This window comes from Camellia sinensis, chromosome 2 (genome assembly GCF_055761805.1).
Source record: "Camellia sinensis isolate YWXY chromosome 2, ASM5576180v1, whole genome shotgun sequence".
Taxonomy (NCBI): Eukaryota; Viridiplantae; Streptophyta; class Magnoliopsida; order Ericales; family Theaceae; genus Camellia; species Camellia sinensis.
In genome coordinates this window covers 155,234,470-155,253,726 of record NC_138962.1, presented here as the reverse complement: position 1 = coordinate 155,253,726, position 19,257 = coordinate 155,234,470, and the positions used below count along the sequence as shown (strand labels likewise).

Sequence of the window (19,257 nt, the reverse complement as noted above, 5' to 3'; positions counted from 1 at the left end):
ATGTGAACACACAATTAGGCCATGTGGCACATAGTAGAAGAAAGTTAAATTCTAATAAATCAGCAACCTAACCACCTATAAATGAAGATGTGTATCCAGGGACTTAAAACAAGGCTCAGGACTTCTTCTTTCATATGTATTCATGTTGTTTCATTAAAGAAACTGCTACACTGCCAAAAAAACAGCACTAATTTGCCCTTAATGTACAAGTTAATAGCTGAAATAATTGATTGGTGGGACGTCTAATGGACTAGAGAATTGGATAAAACAGAAATTGTGCTGATTTAGCTATAATACGATCAAATAGCTACAACTCCAATTGTTTATTAAGGCAGTAAGCAATAAAATACAGTAGAAGCATCATGGTTTCTATTAGAGAAAATCAACTATCTGATTACATTCCGTAACTTGGAGTGCCCAAGAAATTGTAATAAAGCTGTGAATGCCGACAGTGCATGGGATGTTAACTGCTGAAGTGTGAGCAAGTTGGATGGTGTTGGTCCCCTTGCATGAGTTACTTCTTTTTTTTATTTGGATAAAACAGAGACAGCTAATAATAGGAATGTTCTAGAAGGATAGGAAGTTTAGCAGGCAGAGTCCATCCAAAAGATTCATCCACTATGTTGTCAGCCCCAAATGCTAAAGCATTAACCCAACAGTTTGCTTCTCTTCTCTTCCAAGAACACCATAAAGGATTCAAGCTGTTGCAAATTATATTAATCTCCTCCACAATGTCTCCAATAACTGAAATATCTCCTGAACAATTCTGAAGCAGAATCTTCAATGCAAAACTGTATACCACAAAGCATAGGGCTTCAATATGACCTAATCAACATCCAACACAAAAGGTTAGAAGGCAATTTTTAATTTTTTACCCTAAATTTAGTGGAGATAATTTTTAATTGTTTACCCTAGAACTTAGAAGGCAAGCAAATTTGATTAATAAAAAAAATTGAAATTAGCAACCAAGCTCAAGCTCTTTTGAAGGAAAACACAAGTAAAGGACCAAACTATATCATTTCATTAACTATCATTACTTGGAAGTCATTTCATTTTTTTTTTCCAGCTTAATTAAGCTATTTCATCTCATATTAAATGACTTCTTAAATGGTCTCAAAAGACAACTAGGAATTGATTATTGCAAGTTCTGCCATAAGGCCATTTTCTTACAATTAGACAAATTTCCCCTTGTGTCAAATTATTGGAACAAATAGGACCTTCTTGTAGTAAAAATATTACAAAATTTCATGTTCCTATGAGATGCAGGATTGGTGTTATATGTCAATTTTTCCAACTTTTCGAATTTTTTGATGAGAACCATTTTGGCAATATTGTGTAGTAACTAACATGGTTAATAAATGAAAGAATGCCAGAGTTTGCCTTGGATTTGGATTCTCAAATGTAGTCTAGCATGCAAGGAGAAAGGTTTTAAAACTTGTGATATTAAACAAATTTATTGAAGTTTCAATGATCAAAATCCTTGCCTTCGAAGAGTGTATAGTAGGGAGGCTTTTTCGATTATAGTCTGTGGAAATGACTTCTTTCTCAATTTTCTTGATATATCTCTTATTTATTTATAGGGGTGACCACTGGTTCAATAGTAAAACATTGGCCTAATAACTTTGAGGTTATGAGTTCAAGTCACGGTGCAACCACTTTGTGCACTATGCCAAAGTTAGGTGTATACCCAATCTTATCCCTTCCAAACACACATTAATGTGTACTAATTGGTTTTTTTTTTTTTAATCTCTTATTTATTTTTCACTAACAAGAGTTTTCAGCATGACTATACAAAAGTAAATCAACATATTACTTTGTAGATTCACTTAATCTACACACTTAGATACATTTCAAAAGTAAAATATTTATGAAAAATATTTTAAAACTTCACTTACATACAAAAATTAAAAATTAAAAAGTTAGTATATTTTAATTTTTTTTTCTTTTGTATTTGTTGAATTTTGAAAAAAACAATTACAAATATTTTACTTTTTAGATGCATATAGGTTAGTTACATCTAAAAAGTAAAAAATATATATATATATATATATATTTTCCCCTCTAAAGATAACAAAACACAGAAAATAAAAAATAAAAAACTCGTATTGTTTTTGAAAACTCAAAATCACTCAAAACCAAACAAAGTAAATGTTGTTTTGTTTAAATTTTTTTTTAATAGAATTTATGGAACTAAAAGCTTTTGGAGTGATCCATCTATAAGCTAGTGCAAATTTATTAAAATTGCCATTTTGAAATTCAAAAAGAAAAAATCAGCAACGTATGTATAAATAAATCAATTATACACTGCAATTGTCACACCCCAAATCCGGGCATGACCGGCCGTGGCCCACAGGGACTTAGCCCAAGGCACACGTAAGCCTAAACACGAATCCAATCACATTGAACAACTGAACAATAGTCCAATAATAAATAACCAAAACTCAATCCAGACATGTCACAATTATAAACGGCAAAATCAACCGCAATCAAAAACGATCCAAACTTATGGGATATAGACAACCCACATATCAAAAATAATCCTAAATGAACTTCGATAAGAATAAATATAAATATGCACAAGCTTGACATAACACTCTAAACTAAAGGAATGCCCTAGAGGTCCATGCAATTGAGTCCCCGCTATGCCATGAGTCCACTCTAAGTCCTTCTAACACCTGGAAGTGATAAAAAGTAAGTCAGCTGATAGCTCAGTGAGTAGCAACATGAATAGTAAATACAGTTTTGAAAAACAGGATAAATTTCAAAATAAGATATATATCACAGAAACTAGATTGGCATACAGTTTGGTAAATACAATCTGTTTCAAAAAGAAGGTTCCACAGTTCAACACTTAAAATACTCATGTCTCGCAAGAACATGATAAACAACATTTTCCACTTAAAACAGATTATAACATGAACACCAATAATTTTCTGGGTACCAATAAAAACAAATAATCTGCCACACATTTCTCAGGCTATAAGCCCCGTTGGATCCAATACCGAACTAAGAGTCATCCTTAGGGTGGCACCTGGGCCTTTTCTCAAAGACGATCCGATTGAAGGTCACCTAGTTGTTTTTAAAGGTCTGTTCCTTACAATCGTTGAGCACTAGAGTCATCACGGCCCAACCCGGATCTGTTCCCTAGTGGCCAGAGTCACCACACACAGTGGAATAATTTCCCTGGACTAAATACACACTTGGTCCCAATATCAATACACATCAGTTTTGCAAAACATGGTAGTTCATCATTATAAACATGAGACCAAAACAAATAGTTTACAGTATGCCAAGTTCACACATGTTTCAGAAATAATTTGATTCAATTGATAATATAATAATTTATCAAAATAGTTTAATCATGAAACAACAATTTAATTTTCCAACAGTTCAGGGTAGGGGAACATTTATAAAAATACGTAGCATGAAACTACTCACCTGAAAATGAAATAGTATAATCCTCGAATAAAGTATGGAAGTCCAACTAGTGTCCTGAACCAATATGAAAACTATATGTCACTACTAATTTAAAAATACTAAAGAATAATAAACTAAGTAACCTCAACTAAAGCGCACTAACACGGCTCAACCCAACTCACCGTTACTCTTAAATATTACCTAAGTTCATATTCTTCAAGGTCTAAAATCACCCAAGACATAGATTCCGATCGAAACTTAACTAAAAATAACTTTAAGATGAAACAGTGTTTTAAACAAGTTTTCCCAATCTATTCGCTAACTTTGAAAATTACAAAATCCACTCCACGCTATTCGAAAAATTTCAATAACCTCCAGATATGATCTAATATATCCTAAGTTTCAAACCCAATTGGTTTCACTTGATTTGCTTATCAAAATAATTATCTACAATTTATTATATCCAAACAGGTTGTTTTCTGCAGCACTTTAAAGAAATTGACGGTTCTCTTAATATACACGAGCAATCAATGCAAGGCCAAAAAGGTATGAAACTAGACTCGTAACCGGTTCTAATGACACTAATTTGATAATTTTTGGATTTATACCCAAAGAGAACAACAATCCCGAATTTACTGTTTCGGACTGGTTTCCTGGACAGATTTGAATACCTCAATTTATATGGATTTTGACTCCCAAAAATTATGAAAAAATTCAGATATGCAATTCAATATGTAATTAATCTACTGTAAAAATTTCAGATTAAAATTCATTCGTTTGGTATGGTTTCTTGATTTTTAAAGTCTATGATTCTGCACAGAATTTTTCCTTGAATAATACCCAATCTTTATGCATGAATGTGTTGAACCTTAAACATTATATCTAGACCTATACCAAACAAGGGCACCAGTCCACTGCCAACAAAAAACACAAAAAAATAACGCCACATCTCTTCCACAATGAGACTCACGCAACCACACAGCACCTCTTCTTCCATCATTATTTCCCATAACCCAAGTTTGATATACTAAACTTCCCTTCACACCAGCCCATAAATTAATATATACCTGAATGATCAACCAAGCATTTCACGAACTCAACTATAGAAGATCAAAAAATAATAATAGAAGTGAGAATAAACAATTAAATTACCCACAAAGTATTGGTTACATAGAATTCCTCTCCCTCCTTGATTGCCACAAGCTTCTTTGTCTCTCTCTCCCTCAATGACTCACGACTGTTAAGCCTAAAGTGGCTGCTGTTGTGTTGATTAGAAAAAAGAATTGATATCTCACCATTAGGGTTTTATCCACCTAATATAAATTTCCAAAATGACCCCTTACTAACTAGTTTATTATTATTATTATTATTACTATCATTAAGATTATTATCAAAAGTCTTAAAAAATTGTGAACCTCCATAAAAATTTATTTATACTTTAAAAATTAATTAAAGATCCCCCAAATATATAATTTGCACTTTAGGATTTACCATCAAAATATTTGAGATTGTAATATTATTGTTGTTATTATTTAATTATTTACTAAATTTTTATATTTGGGTCTTCACACTGCAAAATATACACATCTCATTGAGCCAAAACTCATTCAAAGGGTCACTCCAAAACTCATACCCCTTCATATCTACAATATATACTCAGATCAGAAATATTAACTTCATCACTGCATATATATATTCAAATCAGAAATTTCATGCAAAATTTTGAGTGGAGAGAGAAGATCAAATGAGCAAGCAGGCCTTGAAGATAATACAAATAAACATAAACACTACTATGATGAAAAAGAATAACACTTATCAGCAATGGAAGCCAAAAGAACACGACTATAATTTGAAGTTTGATTTTGCAACTAATAGAAAATGTAGGTGCCTACACTATACAAATAATAGTGACTAATTAATCACAAAAATATACATATACATATTAACCACCCAAAAAATTTCATCAATAATACAAAAATGACTACTTACCTAACAAACAAAAATCCAACTAATTTTTACCACCCAAAAAAGGATTTTTTTTTTTTCAATAATAATTAAGAAACCAATCCAATTTTCAAATGAGAAGAATATGTTCTTTAACATAAACATTGTCTGATATGAAAATGAAGTCAATAATTAACCTACAAAAATCTTGAAAGCAGAGAAAGATTGCACTTGTAATTTCAGTGAAACCAACAGTTTTTTAACAGAACACTACTTACCTCTGGTGTTCAAATTTGATTTTCAAATTTCATGTTTGGTTTGATTTTCAAATTATACTAAAACACGGAAATCACAACATAAGAGCAAAGGATGGTAAATTCAAAATATATCGTCTTATCTTTGTACAAAACAAGCAATCATAAATCAAAATAAAGCATACAAAAGCATTGCCACATCCCTTTTTTCTTGTAGTGAATTTAACCGTACAACAATTAATTATAATAAAAAAATTTCAAAACTCATAACCAAACACATAGTTCAAAACTTAATTCAAAAATTATTTTTAAAACTCATAACCAAACACACAGTTCAAAACCTTTTTCAAAAGTACGAATAGGGCAATTTTTCCATCAACACCTATGAATAATACAAGATAAAATAACAAATGAGAATGAAAATTATCCATTCATTATTAAGGGAAAATTAAGAGAATGAATTGAAAGGAAAAGACAAAGAATGAATTGTAAAACAGAGTAGTGTGTTTAATTAATCAATAATGTATTGATAATTTCAACATTCACAATAAACTGGACCTGGACCTCTCTTATAATCCAAAGGAAATAGATTTTGTGTTGGTATGTTTGTACCTTGCAGTTGGCAGCTTAACGTATAGGAAAATGCTAGAGGTCCCAAATTTTCTACCAAATAAATGACCAAATGTCTCACATGGGTGTGGGGCCCACAAAATTGCGGACCCCACACCCATGTGAGACATTTGGTCATTTGTTTGGTAGAAAATTTGGTGTCCCTAGCATTACTCTAACGTATATCTACTCGAGGAATGTATTGGATGAGGGGCCAATATTCTTTCCCCTTTACACACTTCTGTTTCAGTATTGGAATACGTCCCCAGATGCCCAGTGACAAAAGCGAGGGAGGGAAGCCTTGTTCTGGAAAGGTCGCAAGCTCAGGGCAATGCCAGATCCATAGATGCAAAAGAGAGGGAGGCAACCCTTCCTTTGGAAAGGACGCGAGCCTAGGGCAATGCCCGATATCAAGTCTTTGGAGAGAGATGAGGTTTTGAAACTCCTCATAAGAGAGTCTTTCCAGATTTAGGAAGCGGGTGATGGTCAAATTGATGAGAGAGGTGGGCAGGAACATCCCTTCTTCTGGAAAGGACACCGTATCCCCCACGTCGGAGTGTTGTAAGAGAAGAGAGTTTGTGCAAACCCCACTCTAAAGGGGATGGAGGCGGAAGTGGAAGTTGACCCACGTCGTCCCCTCTCAAATTCCTGATTTCAAGTGAAGTGATGTTGGTGGGGAAACTCCCTTCCTTGACAAAGAAGGAGACCATTCCTGCTCTGCAATCAACTAAGACCAGCTTTTGAAGCAAAGTGAGTTGGTTGACGTTCTTGTTCTCATCACGACCACCAAGTGACCGGCGCTCCAGATTAGGACAACCTGTTATCCACAATTCACTGAGATTCCTGAGATTATTGGCTTCAGGTAAAGATTTGAGTCTCCCACAAAATTCGATATGAATAGTTTCAAGAGATGGACAATCAATTTTGATCCCTTCCTCTGCAAAAAGTGACTCCAGCTTTGCACACGAACGAATCTGAAGTTTTTTTAGTGTGGATGGTAGCCCACCTCTTGACAATAAATATGTGAGTGATTCACAGCTAGAAACCTGCAACTCTAGCAGATTATTGAGTGTCATCAACTCGGGGAGGGACTCCAAAGCATTACACGTTGAAACGCTAAGTTCTCTCAACCTAGATGGCAAACCTTTCATTGGAAAAGAGATCAGACTTGCACAACTGAAGATTCTAAGCACCCCAAGAGATGTGTATGTGTGCAGATCTTGTGGCAGTTTCTTCAGCATTCCACACTCTTCAATTGTTAAATACTCGAGTCTCGTCATGCAAGGCAGCCCCTCATGTTGCTGCTTTTTTGAACCTTCTCCTTCTTTTTCTTGCTCTTCTTCAAACAAGCAAACCAGTTTGGGGCAATCAAAAATCTCCAAATGGCAGAGGGAAGGGAGACATACTTGTATTCTCACCTTATTCCACCACAATGTTATGAGTTCTTGGCAGTTACTAATGCTCAATTTCTTGAGTCCCATCAAATCTCGAGTAAACCATGTCGGTAGGAATGCCAGTTTTTCAACATGAGAAATGCTCAAAGCAGTTATTGATGTCAGATGCTTAGACATTTCATTAGCCAGTAACTCTTCATCAGTTGTGCTTGGATCGCCGAGGGAGTCAAGAACTGTAACATGGCTAATATTCAAGGTGAGGGAACCAAGTTCAATCGTGTTCGTCGTCCCTAAGAGTGCTGGAAGGCTTAGGAGCATAACATTATTCATTGACAAGGATGCAAGTGATGGCTGAATGAGGCTCGAAGCATCAATCAACAACTGCGGACAACCATCGATTTTGAGAGAATTGAGACAAGGAAGATCATTTGGTAATCTTCCAACAAGTTTGGGACAATTTATGATGCAAAGCTTACTGAGATGACCAAATGGCTGAACTCCCTCTGTTTCAAAAGCAGACCAATCCTCCCATTCTGGCATCAACTCAAAGCTCAGTCTCTCTAGAGAGGGGAAAGGTTTGGCACCACACTGCTGCCCAGAGAACTCAGAACCCAAGCACTTTATTGCACTCATTCCTTCAATGTAAAGGTCTTTAAGCAAGGGTAGTTGTCCAAGTGGTGGCAAAGATGTGCAACATTTGCTACCTTTTAATCGCATGAACACCATTTTGGAGAACGATACATCTCCAACCCAGTTTGGAAATTTTGTACTGCCATACCCACTGATGGTGAGTCGTTCCAAAAATATGAAAGGTCTCATCACATTAAGCACATCCCTCTCTACTATGTCATTCTGTGAACTACGAGATTCATCCCATTCTAGTGATAACTCTTTTAACTCCTTAGACGTTAAATTGGCATCCCTTGCATCCTTAACACCATTGAGATTCTCTAGTCTTGATATGTGTATTGCCCCTCGAATGTGTGATAGGTTTTTCAACTCTCCTATTTTACGCCCACAAGCTTTACCCACTATAAAATTTGACAATGTTTGGAGATTAGTTAATTTACCTATATGTAGTGGCATCTCTTCTAATGATGGAATATGCACGCCAGTCATGTCAAAATGGCGCAAGTTCACCAGACTCTCCACATTTAGAGGCAACTTCTGAAGTTTACGACAATATTTCAAAAGCAAGACTTGTAAATTGTAGAGAGTTACCACTGTGTCAGGTAATCTTGTAATCCCAGAATTGGATAAATCAAGGTACCGCAAATGCTTTAGATCTCCATTGGAATCTGGTAGCTCATTTATCCCAATACTACACAAATGCAACTCAGGCAAGCATTTTAACTTTGGCAACAAATCATGCATCAAGTACTTCGTTACAAAGTGAAATTGTTGTGGCAAAAATTCTAAGAATGTTCGTAAGCATTTGGCATCATCGAAAGCTTTAAATTTTTTGATTCCATCATAACGGCTAGCAACATAAGATGCATGGCATGCTTTGTCCGAAATCTTGTTCTGCCTGCCACCCTCTAAATTATTTTCCAACCTAAAACATTTGTTCCCTGCAACATCTTGAGCCAAATCATTGATGAGGTCATGCATTATGAATTGCAATTTGTTACCGCTTGACGGTTGAAAAAATGATCTTGACACCAATTCGTGAAAATACTTGCGGCCTAAATCTTCCATTTGGTCTCCACCGTTTGGTTTCTCAATTAAACCTTCAGCCATCCATAGCAAGACTAATTCCTCCTTCATGAATTCGTAGTCCTTTGGGATAATTGCACAGTAGGAAAAGCACCTCTTCAAATGGACAGAGCATGACACTTTCATCATTCCATATATTGCTGTTTAGTATCTCTTTCCATTCATGTTCTTCTTGTTTACAGCATAATAAGCCGCCAAGGGCCCTCGCTGCCAAGGGTAAGCCTCTGCACCTGTTCTCAACAATTTTCTTACCAATCAGTACCAATTTTGGGCATTCCATGATATTTCTATTCTCAAATGCATGTTGGGCAAAGATTAACCAACAATCGTCATGTGATAAGTTGTGTAAATTGTGATATTTATCCATTCCCATCTGCTTTGCAGCACCTCTGTCTCGTGTTGTCACAATGATTTTACTTCCAGGTGCTCCAGCTCCAAATGGGGATCGTAACAAATTCCACCCGTCACGTCCATAGTCCCACACATCATCTAGGACAAGCAAAAACGTTTTCCCTGCCAACGTTTTGCTAAGTTGAACTTGCACCTCATTTAAGTTACTAAAATTACATAAACCGTGAGTGAACGACTCGAGAATTGCCTTTGTTATTCTCATAACTTCGAAGTCATCAGATACACATGCCCATGCTTTTAGATTGAAATGCTTTTCCACTCTGCCATCATCGTAAATGTGCTGAGCTAGTGTAGTCTTGCCGATCCCACCCATTCCTACAATAGGAATTACATCAAAAAAATTTTCCAGTAGGTGCATCCCCAAGTAGCAATTTCATAATTAGCTTGATGGCTTCATCTCTGCCATGAATGTGAGTCTCCCTCAAACATGTAGTTTGTGATCTCTGCCATAAATCTGTAGACATCCTCCCAACAAGTCTTTTCTCTGAACCAAGATCTTTTCCTTTTGTAGCAACTTCTTGTAATTGACTAGTAATCTCATTTAGCTTTGACCCAGTTTTTAAATTGAATGGAACAATAGAAGAGAGACGTGAAAACTTAGCTGTTCTTCTTCCCATTGTTGTCTCCTCCGCCATTAGCTTCCTTTCGAGAGCTTCAGTTGCAAAATCATCCAATAAGTCATCTGCATCATATGCCAAAGGTTGAACCTCTTCTAGCCACTTTTTGATATCCTTGTCATACACTTGTTTGTTCTCTGCATCAGCTAACAAAGTCTCTAAATCCTCTAATGCCTTCTTCAGATTCTGGATGCCAGTGCCAACGTCGGCTGTGCTGACTAAGTTGGTAAAATAAGAGGACAATTTATCAACCATAGCTTGTACAAATGGAGAGATAAAGATCCCAAACACATCCATGGTGTTTGTTCTGAAAGAAGGAAGGTTAATGAAACCAAGCAACACAGCTATCGAGAACAGACTGAAGAACCTCTACAAACTTGGAACAGACTTTGGTGGTAAAGGTAAGAAATTGAGTCAAAATGAAGCAATACACGGATCAAGAACAGGCAGAACCTCTACAAACTTGGAACAACTTTGGCAGATAAAATATATGAAAGGTAAGAAACGAAGCAATACAGAGATCAAAAACAGAATTAAACTCTGCAAACTTCAAACAACTTTGGAATTGTAAAGGATCTGAAAAGTCAGAAACTCATCAAAAACAAACAGTTTGAAGAAGCTCGGCAAATGAGTAGTAGTTGAAGATTGTAAGTTGTGACCAAAAGCAAATGAGGAATTGGTGAAAGAAGGGGTATGAAGAAAAAGGTGATGCTATGGTACATTTAGATGTACCGTACATTTAGTTATGAACTTATATGATTTTATGTCATAATCAATACCGTATTAGTCATAACCATTATCATATTGACTCATAACTTGGTTATATTCAGTTATTTATTTATACCATACTATCTCATAACCAGGTCATAACTAAATTACTTAAATAATTAAACTCTCAAATAGGCAACCGGTGTAGCCGGTTAGAAGGGGAAACAAAATTGAATCAGTCGTGTTTGGCCCTCTTGTTGGCTCTTCTCCTCCTTCTTCTCTTCCCTCTTCTCTTCCGCCATAGCCGAAGCTTCCAAGGTTCACCAGCCTCGTCGGCGATCTGGGCTTCAGCCATGTCGACATCTTCTTCACAAGCTCTCACTCTCTGGACGTCTCCACCATGGGTTTGTGACCAAAGACCTAGTCATCGTCTTTTCCCTTCCCTTCCAGTCGAATCGAATTTTTCCGAGAACTCTTTTCCGTAGTTCAGGTTCGTTGCTAACTCTAAGCTTCATCTAAATGTGCCATTGGTGCTTTGATTTCAAAACCCTAACCATTGAATATCTGTTATTAACTTTTTTTATCAGTCAAAATTAATGTCCATAGCCACCCAAAATAATTGTGCCATTGGGGCGTTGACTTCAAAACCGTAATCGTAAAGAATGAATATTTACTTTTCTATGTAATTTTTTGTTACTTCATAGCTGTCTAATCGATTGTTAGTGTGAGGTTGTAGATCAAACTTCAAAAAAAAATCCAAAGTTTTTATTTTTCTCACTTATCTATGTATCTCTAACTTTGGACCCTCTTGAATTCTGATTATTGTGTGTGTTTCTTATTCAAAGATACCAATGAAGTTCTATGAAAGTTCAGATTGGATCCAAAACCTAGCTGTTTGATTTATATGTTATGGAGTTCCTTTAAATGGTGTTTGGTTATATAGATTTGGAACTGAGTGCTGGATCCTGGGATTTTGTAGTCCTTGGGAGTTGAGGCTTATACATCATGGCAAGGATTAAACCTCAAGCTCTGCTACAACAAAGCAAGAAGAAGAAGGGTCCAAGTCGTATCGGTGTCACTACAGTTATTTTATATAGCTTAATTATAGTTGTGATGGTGTTTTTCCTATTTGGTAGTTACAGACATTGGATTCAAAGGTTTGTTGGAATCTTCTTTGATGAATAAATACTTGTTATTTTGATAAATTGGGATTCAGAGGGACTAGCATGACACCTTGTATCTTGTTAACCGAATTTAATTTTTAGTTTGATTATTAATTCATATGTTTTGAATCTTGTGGGTTTGGTGAAAGACCTGTATCGGTTTTCTTGGAATGATTTCTGAATTCTAATTTAGCAACAACCCATGTATTTAATAAGTGATAAAAAGAATTTTAATTTAATCCTGGACCTGGTGTTTTGAAATATTGCAGGAGGTCTGTTGCAGTGGTATCTGCATTTATTTAGTAACAAAATAGAACCACTTGAAATAATCATTATTTTATAGACCAAAGATGGCTTTATATGGCTTTTAACTTTTATCTGCTAACTTGTGTTTGGGTCAATAATTCAAACAGAGCATCGGTTATCAGTTATTGAGGTACTCTTTTCTGGATAATGTTGTTACCTGTGTATTATTGTTGTTGTTGTACCTTTCGCGAGCATGAGTGTTGGTTATTGATTAGAAAGACTTACAAATTGCTGATATCTTCTTCTCTCTTTGCCTTTTAAGTCATAATGACGACTTATAATGACAATTAAAGATTTATTAAGTTTATCTTACTTTGTGTGTGTGTGTGTTTGTGTTTGTCTATTATACAGTGTTAATGCTATTGAGGTTTGAACAAATTCCTTTCAAGTGACCATCACTATTTCTTTATTCTTTCTCTTCGTATTTGGTTCTGTGTGTGCTGCAGCGTGATGATGCTTTTGCAGATGGAAAGAAATCTGATGTCCCCGGATATGTTGTGAGTTTCTTTATATCCTAGTCATTGTAAATTGCTTTTATTTTGTTCTTATTTTAAATGTCGATCCACTATATTAGGTATTGCTTTTAGATTTAATCTGCTCCTAAGAAATCATTTCACTTATTGGTCAGTTCAGAGGATGCTACAGGCTTTAGTTTAGATACCAATATGTGGCAGGGAGCTACTGTTTTGTTAATAAAGTTTCATTTAGTTCTCCATTTCTCTGTTTGTTGTTTTCGCATAATGTCCATTTATCTTTTTTCTTTTTATTGGGGCATGCAGGGGGTATCAGTTCTTTTGGAGAGTCTTCTCAAAATTTTATTATTTATTGTCTATTGATATACTTGTATATTTTTTCGTTTTTCCTGTTTTAACAGATTTTAAATACCTCAAAAGGGTCAATAACAATCGAGTTATACAAAGAAGGCTCTCCTAAGGTGGTTGATGCATTTATTGACTTATGGTGGGTACTGGACTCAACTCTATTATATTTCGATCCGTTGTTGTGGATTCTTATTTTCATTGTTCACATGGCTGACCTTGTTGGTTTCCCAAATCCTTATTTACTTATTTGCTTACTGCACTTTCTTCCTTGTACATAGTTAATCACTTGAGTGGTTCTTTAGACATGTTAACAACAGTGAGATGAGAGGGTTTAGTGTTTTTGTGGTCTTTATGCTTCTCCAACATTTCATCACATAATTTTTTTGGAATCTATCATTTTACTTGAACCTCAAGCTTTGCCTTCAGTCAAGCAAAGCTATGGAAACTTTAATTTGGTTGGGCAATCTGATGCTTGTAAGTGTATAATCAAAACACATATCATCAATTTGATCTTTGCACTAAAGAAGTAGTTCAATTATTGCATATGCTTAGTGCATCATCTTTATGTAATACATCACTTGAAAATGGTGTAGGCAGTCTCCACGCAAGCCTTCCACCTGGGGGGATAATTTTTGACTTTGTACATATACTGAAGTTTTAAGTTGAAACGATTTTTTAGTCAGAGGGGGCACTTCAAGGGGATGCCTTTTCACCATGTAATAAAGAACTTTGTGATTCAATGAGGTAATTCTGATATTCCTGGACCTACAGACGATTGGACTTTGAAAGTAAAGCATAACAGCCAACTTGAAACAAGGTTTGCCCTTTTGTTGACCCAACCTGTGGAGTTCCCTTTTTACCTCTATAGTTTCTTATTCTATCCTGGTTACTGAATTTGTGATTTTCATCCAGCATGAAGCATGAGGCGTTTATGCTTGGTACTACAAAGGCTAAACATGACAAAGAGGGATTCGAGCTTTTTATTACGACTGCACCAATCCCTGATCTAAATGAGAAGCTGATTGTGTTTGGGCGGGTCATTAAGGGAGAGGATGTTGTTCAAGTTATAAGCCTTTTGCTCTATCTCTCTCTGATTTTTGTGAACTATGATCATGTGGATGTTTTACTTAAAGTTGTTGCATGCTAGGAGCAATTGAGAGTCTGTTCTTTCTGGACATATGAACCATGATCATATTTATTCTCAAACTTTTTCGTGAAGAATATGATGGGAATTTTTATTTGTTTTGGCAATGAATGATTGTATCATAGGATTGAGACTACCAAATTCTTGAGACAATGTAATAGGACCATCTCCTTTTATGCTGATAAATTGACATGGATTCATGATGATTCAACACAAGGCAGCTGCTTGTAGTACTCTAATGACTGTATCCGATCTGAAAAAAAGGAGGCTATAGCACATTTGTTGTTATATAAATCTTTTATATATTAAGTTGAGATTGTTATCTCAATAAACTAGTAAAGTTTTTTTTGGTGGTGTGGTGGTGGCTCCCCAATCGTCTTAGCCCATTACATTGGGCCACAAAAAAAAAAAAAAAAAAGATGCTTGCATTTGTCGTTAATATAGTCAAATGGCACTATGTCAAGCCAGTTGGATCATGTTAAGTTAATGGGGGAAAAGATATGTCATGCTTTTAGTTTTCAAGTCATTAAATCATATTCTTTATTGATGTTTGAACGCATGTCCTGCAATGTGCTTGCCAGGAAATTGAAGAGGTGGATACGGATGAACATTATTGACCTAAATCTCCAATAGGAATCATCAATGTGACTCTGAAAGAGAAGGTTTGAAGGAGGTTTTATCAGTTTAAAGCTTCTTTCAATGGCATGGTTTCCCCATCTTAGATGCCAACGTGTTGATAATCACCAAGCAAGCAAGAGGTTTATGGGAAGTAAAGCATTTCTTTTGCTTCTGTTCTGGGGTGTTTTCGTATATGGATTGAAGTCTTTGGAATTTTTTATTTTTTTCCTGCTTGTGATACAAAGAAGAGCTTGCCAATTCTATTTTGTAATATGGTTTTTTTATTTAAACCTTGATGATACACATTGCTTTATAGTGGACATGAAATACAGTATGTTCTTGAGATCAAGACTGTAGACAAGGTAGGGTGATAAAATTCTTTTGTAACATACTCTGGTTTTTGCTCTCTCTCTCTCTCTCAAAAATTTTTTCCCTCTCCCTTTGTACTAAATCTTTACAGTCAATGTGCTTCCTTTATGGTAAATGACTTTGTTTCATTTTGGATTAAGAGACATTCTTCTGTTGGTTTGCTGGATAAAATGCCTGGTGCATTCCTGCTTATAATTCCTGATGAATTAGGTCACCAACTTCCTATTGCGGTCCCTGTTTCAGATTAATCTATGCATAGGAAGTTTCTACTTCTGAGTTCTTGTTCTGAAACTGTCTGATATTTTTGTTTCTTTTGGTAAGTAGAAGGTTAATATACTAAACAATAAAGATATACAATGATGCACAAGACATCCTCAAGAGTCACATGATGAAAATGCATTAGGCAACAAATCTATTCATCGAATCATACGAAAGAAAACATAACAATCCAAAAGAAACTCTCTCACAACCTTGAGGCTATGTCAAAATTTACAAGGCTTAAAAGACATACAAGACTCCTAAAGCTCTTGGTCACCACTAGAAAGCATTTCTATAGTTGTGTTGGAATCTGATTAGCTTCCCTTCTGTTTACCCAGAAAATGAAACTGGTCAAATTGTGAATGTACTTTCCTGTTAAAAAAGAAAAAAAAATAACGTATCACAATGTAACTGTTATACATGACAGAAACTTTTAGCATCCGCATTGAATGAAACTACTAAAAACTGTTTGCTTTGTCAGGGATACTAGAGGACTCCCCAACTCATTTGGGGCAAACCATTTCAAGCAAATTCTCAAGCTCGCTGTTCACTTCAATACCATCTGCCTCTATCCTCATCCGCATATCAGGTGCTGGTTTTCCAGCAGCAATATATGTTCAAAGCAAAGAATCATAGGCCTTGGAATCAAGACGATTAACCTTCTTCAACATCTTGCATAACTCTTTGGCACCATCAACATTTTTCTCTTCCTCAGGTGGACCACAATGACAATCCTTACCTGTGCTTTCTGTAAAGGAGAAACTCGGCAGCAAACTACTGAACTACAATTCAAGCTCAAATTCAGTAGTATTACTCTTAAACTCGGGTCTAGTGCATACATCAAACACTTCCCATCTATCACAAGAGTCAATTTTGGTCCAGCTACAGTAAGAAAAGAGGTTTTTGCTTCCTCGTGGCACTTGTTTAGCTGACTTTTCACTACATCTCTTGTAAAGCGTGCAATCTCCACTTGGTCACCCTGGCCATAGAATGTAAAGCAACTTTTAAACTACAATAATTCTAGAGACACAACTCCAACCACGACCCTCACACATACCTGCATGTGGGGCATGTGAGAGGGATGTGGCTGGAATTGTGTTCCCTAAATTTCTCTTTAACATATTGAACGCTCTGAAAAATGATTTTGATGTATTTACATGAAAAATCAAACCAGACAAGAAAGCTCCTTACTCTGCTTTCTACTTCTCTAATTTCACCAGTTTCTGAAAAACAGAGAAGTATGATTTAAGTTGTTAGTAATAAATAAATAAATAAGGAAACAACATATCTATAGTAAGAAATTTTTTTTTTTTTTTAAATGATGCCAAAACTCTTTTAAATACTAACCATAAGCCATATTAATGGCTGTTTCCATCTTGTCCCCTGTTAGAACCCAAATCTTGATTCCAACTCTAGAAAGAATTCCTATACAAACGACAAAAGCATTCACCAAAAAGTGTAATCATCAAATAATCAAGACACCAGTTTCAGTCATGTGTTGTGACATGATTGTATCCTAGGGATCAAGCAACACACACAAGCCATTTGAAGAGCTCCCAACAGAAATAAAACTACATTAAACTATTTTTCAACTACATATTGACAGCAATCACAACACTTTGAATCTTATACAATATACAGTATATAGCCATAGATGAGCTGGCTTCAACAGCTACAAAAAAATATATAGAAAATAAATACCAGTTGATGTGCTGAATTATCATATAGCAACAATCATTCTATTTTTGTCAATTAAACTCATATACCTTGCACATGTCAGGATTAGGTTCACTCCACCAAGCACCTCGCATAAGCCTAGCATCATCAAAATTGAAACCCTTATCATGTACTGAATTTGATGATTTCCGAACCTGTGAGAAATGAATGGAGTAAAATTATCCATAAATATATATTAAGTTTTTTCATTTGCTAAGTGATGCTAGGTAAGTATACCTCATCAACTTTTATGCCACTCCTTTGTTCTCCTCCTATTTCAATCTCCGTGAGACCAGTTCCATAGACCTCTCCCCAAATTGAACACTTAAAGAACTCTATCAAATTTCTTGTTAAGGTTCCAGTTTTATCAGAAAAGATATACTCCACCTGGCCAAAGGCACAATTCATCATTAAAGTCAACCTTGGCAATCAGTATGAAAATAAAGTGGAAAGGAAGAAAATTGCAATAATGACCTTAGAAGCTTTTCCGAATAAATAAATCACACTACATTTTCCCAAGAACTATAGCAGAAATAGAAATTTCTTTAAATATATATATATATATATATGAAGGAGAGAAAAGGAACTATTTGTGATCCACCCTTGAGCAGGTCAACAAGAAACCAGTTTACTTGGCCAAGCTCCTCATTCAGATTGGATGTCCGTGCCAATGCAGGGGTGTTGGTTTCAACATGGTACATATGCAAATCGTTGTTAATATATTGATTGGATTGTATAAATTTGATTGTCTGAAAATAGAAAAAGGAAATGAATACTTAAAAACAAAAAATCAATGATCAGTTTGGGAAAACAAATACTGTAATAGTGTGATCCCTACCTCAATGGAAACATAAAGAGAAATGGGGATAATTGGTGAATACAAAGTAATTAGGGTAAACATATTTAAAAAGCAACCTGTAGAAGAAATAAACAACATCAATAACAAGAAGTTGGATTCACGGGAGTTTTCAGATTAATTTTCAAACCACTAGTTGACGAGTTTCTATATTTTGGAGTTGTTTGTTATTCTTTGATGGAAAAGGTGGGTACTTTGTATCTTTGTCACTCTTTGAACTTATTAGTCTAGTTTCCAACATTTTGGAAGTCATCTTCATGATAAATCACGCAAATTTGTGCAAATATTCATACATTTATCATGTCATCATAAACATAATTATATAAAATTTTGAAAAATTACCATGCACTTGATTTTTGATACTACAATTCCCCCTATGATTCTGCCACAGAAAAACATGGCCTTTGCACTCAAAGTTGTAGGTGGGGAATTATCAGCAATTCTCAAAATTTCTGATGCTATTGAGGTTTCAGAAATTTTATATTTTTATTTATTTATTATTTGTTTCACACTAAAATTGGAGTTAAACAAGCAAGTAAACTTGTGTACAACACTATTGCATATGACATATAAAGAATAAAACAAAATGTATAAGGACAATAAAAACAATGTAGATTTGACATTGAAATGAAATTTGTGTAGGACCTACTAAAAAAGCATAAAGTGGTTGGCCATTGGCTCAAAGAATGGTTTGAGTTTATATATAATACAATACTAAAAATTATATATATTTTACAAATGTATGTTGGTTGTACCCGTATCCTAATTTTTAGGTCTTTTCTCTATTTTTCATTTCTTAGTTTAGAAGAAAATCTATTTCACTAACACAAACAATTCATGAAGAAAAAATTGTTAAACGAATGACGAAACTTCACAAGTGAAATCCATTTGCAAAAGCATGAGCTCTGAAATACAAAACCAACCTAGGCAGAGAAA

The 19,257-nt window shown here is 35.2% G+C and overlaps 2 protein-coding genes and 2 pseudogenes across 3 annotated transcripts; 1 reads left to right on the top strand and 3 right to left on the bottom strand.

The window, feature by feature from the left end:
• Nucleotides 1–263: 263 nt before the first annotated feature.
• Nucleotides 264–9,316, bottom strand: LOC145819178 (putative disease resistance RPP13-like protein 1). Its single transcript, XM_082913135.1, has 3 exons — nucleotides 6,399–9,316; nucleotides 6,228–6,241; nucleotides 264–825 (listed from the first exon to the last, which is right to left on the bottom strand). The coding sequence occupies exon 1, from the start codon at nucleotides 9,314–9,316 to the stop codon at nucleotides 6,671–6,673; it is 2,646 nt and encodes an 881-aa protein (XP_082769261.1). The 3' UTR covers nucleotides 264–825; nucleotides 6,228–6,241; nucleotides 6,399–6,670.
• Nucleotides 8,960–15,511, top strand: LOC145788792 (peptidyl-prolyl cis-trans isomerase CYP21-4-like; annotated as a pseudogene). Its single transcript, XR_014361872.1, has 7 exons — nucleotides 8,960–12,226; nucleotides 12,629–12,669; nucleotides 12,986–13,036; nucleotides 13,414–13,499; nucleotides 14,040–14,177; nucleotides 14,273–14,423; nucleotides 15,086–15,511. The product of XR_014361872.1 is annotated as a peptidyl-prolyl cis-trans isomerase CYP21-4-like (transcript).
• On the bottom strand, nucleotides 9,351–10,058 carry LOC145819177 (putative disease resistance protein RGA3 pseudogene; annotated as a pseudogene).
• LOC145819176 (putative disease resistance protein RGA1) lies at nucleotides 10,078–10,659 on the bottom strand. Its single transcript, XM_082913134.1, has one exon. The coding sequence runs from the start codon at nucleotides 10,657–10,659 to the stop codon at nucleotides 10,078–10,080; it is 582 nt and encodes a 193-aa protein (XP_082769260.1).
• Nucleotides 15,512–19,257: the final 3,746 nt, after the last annotated feature.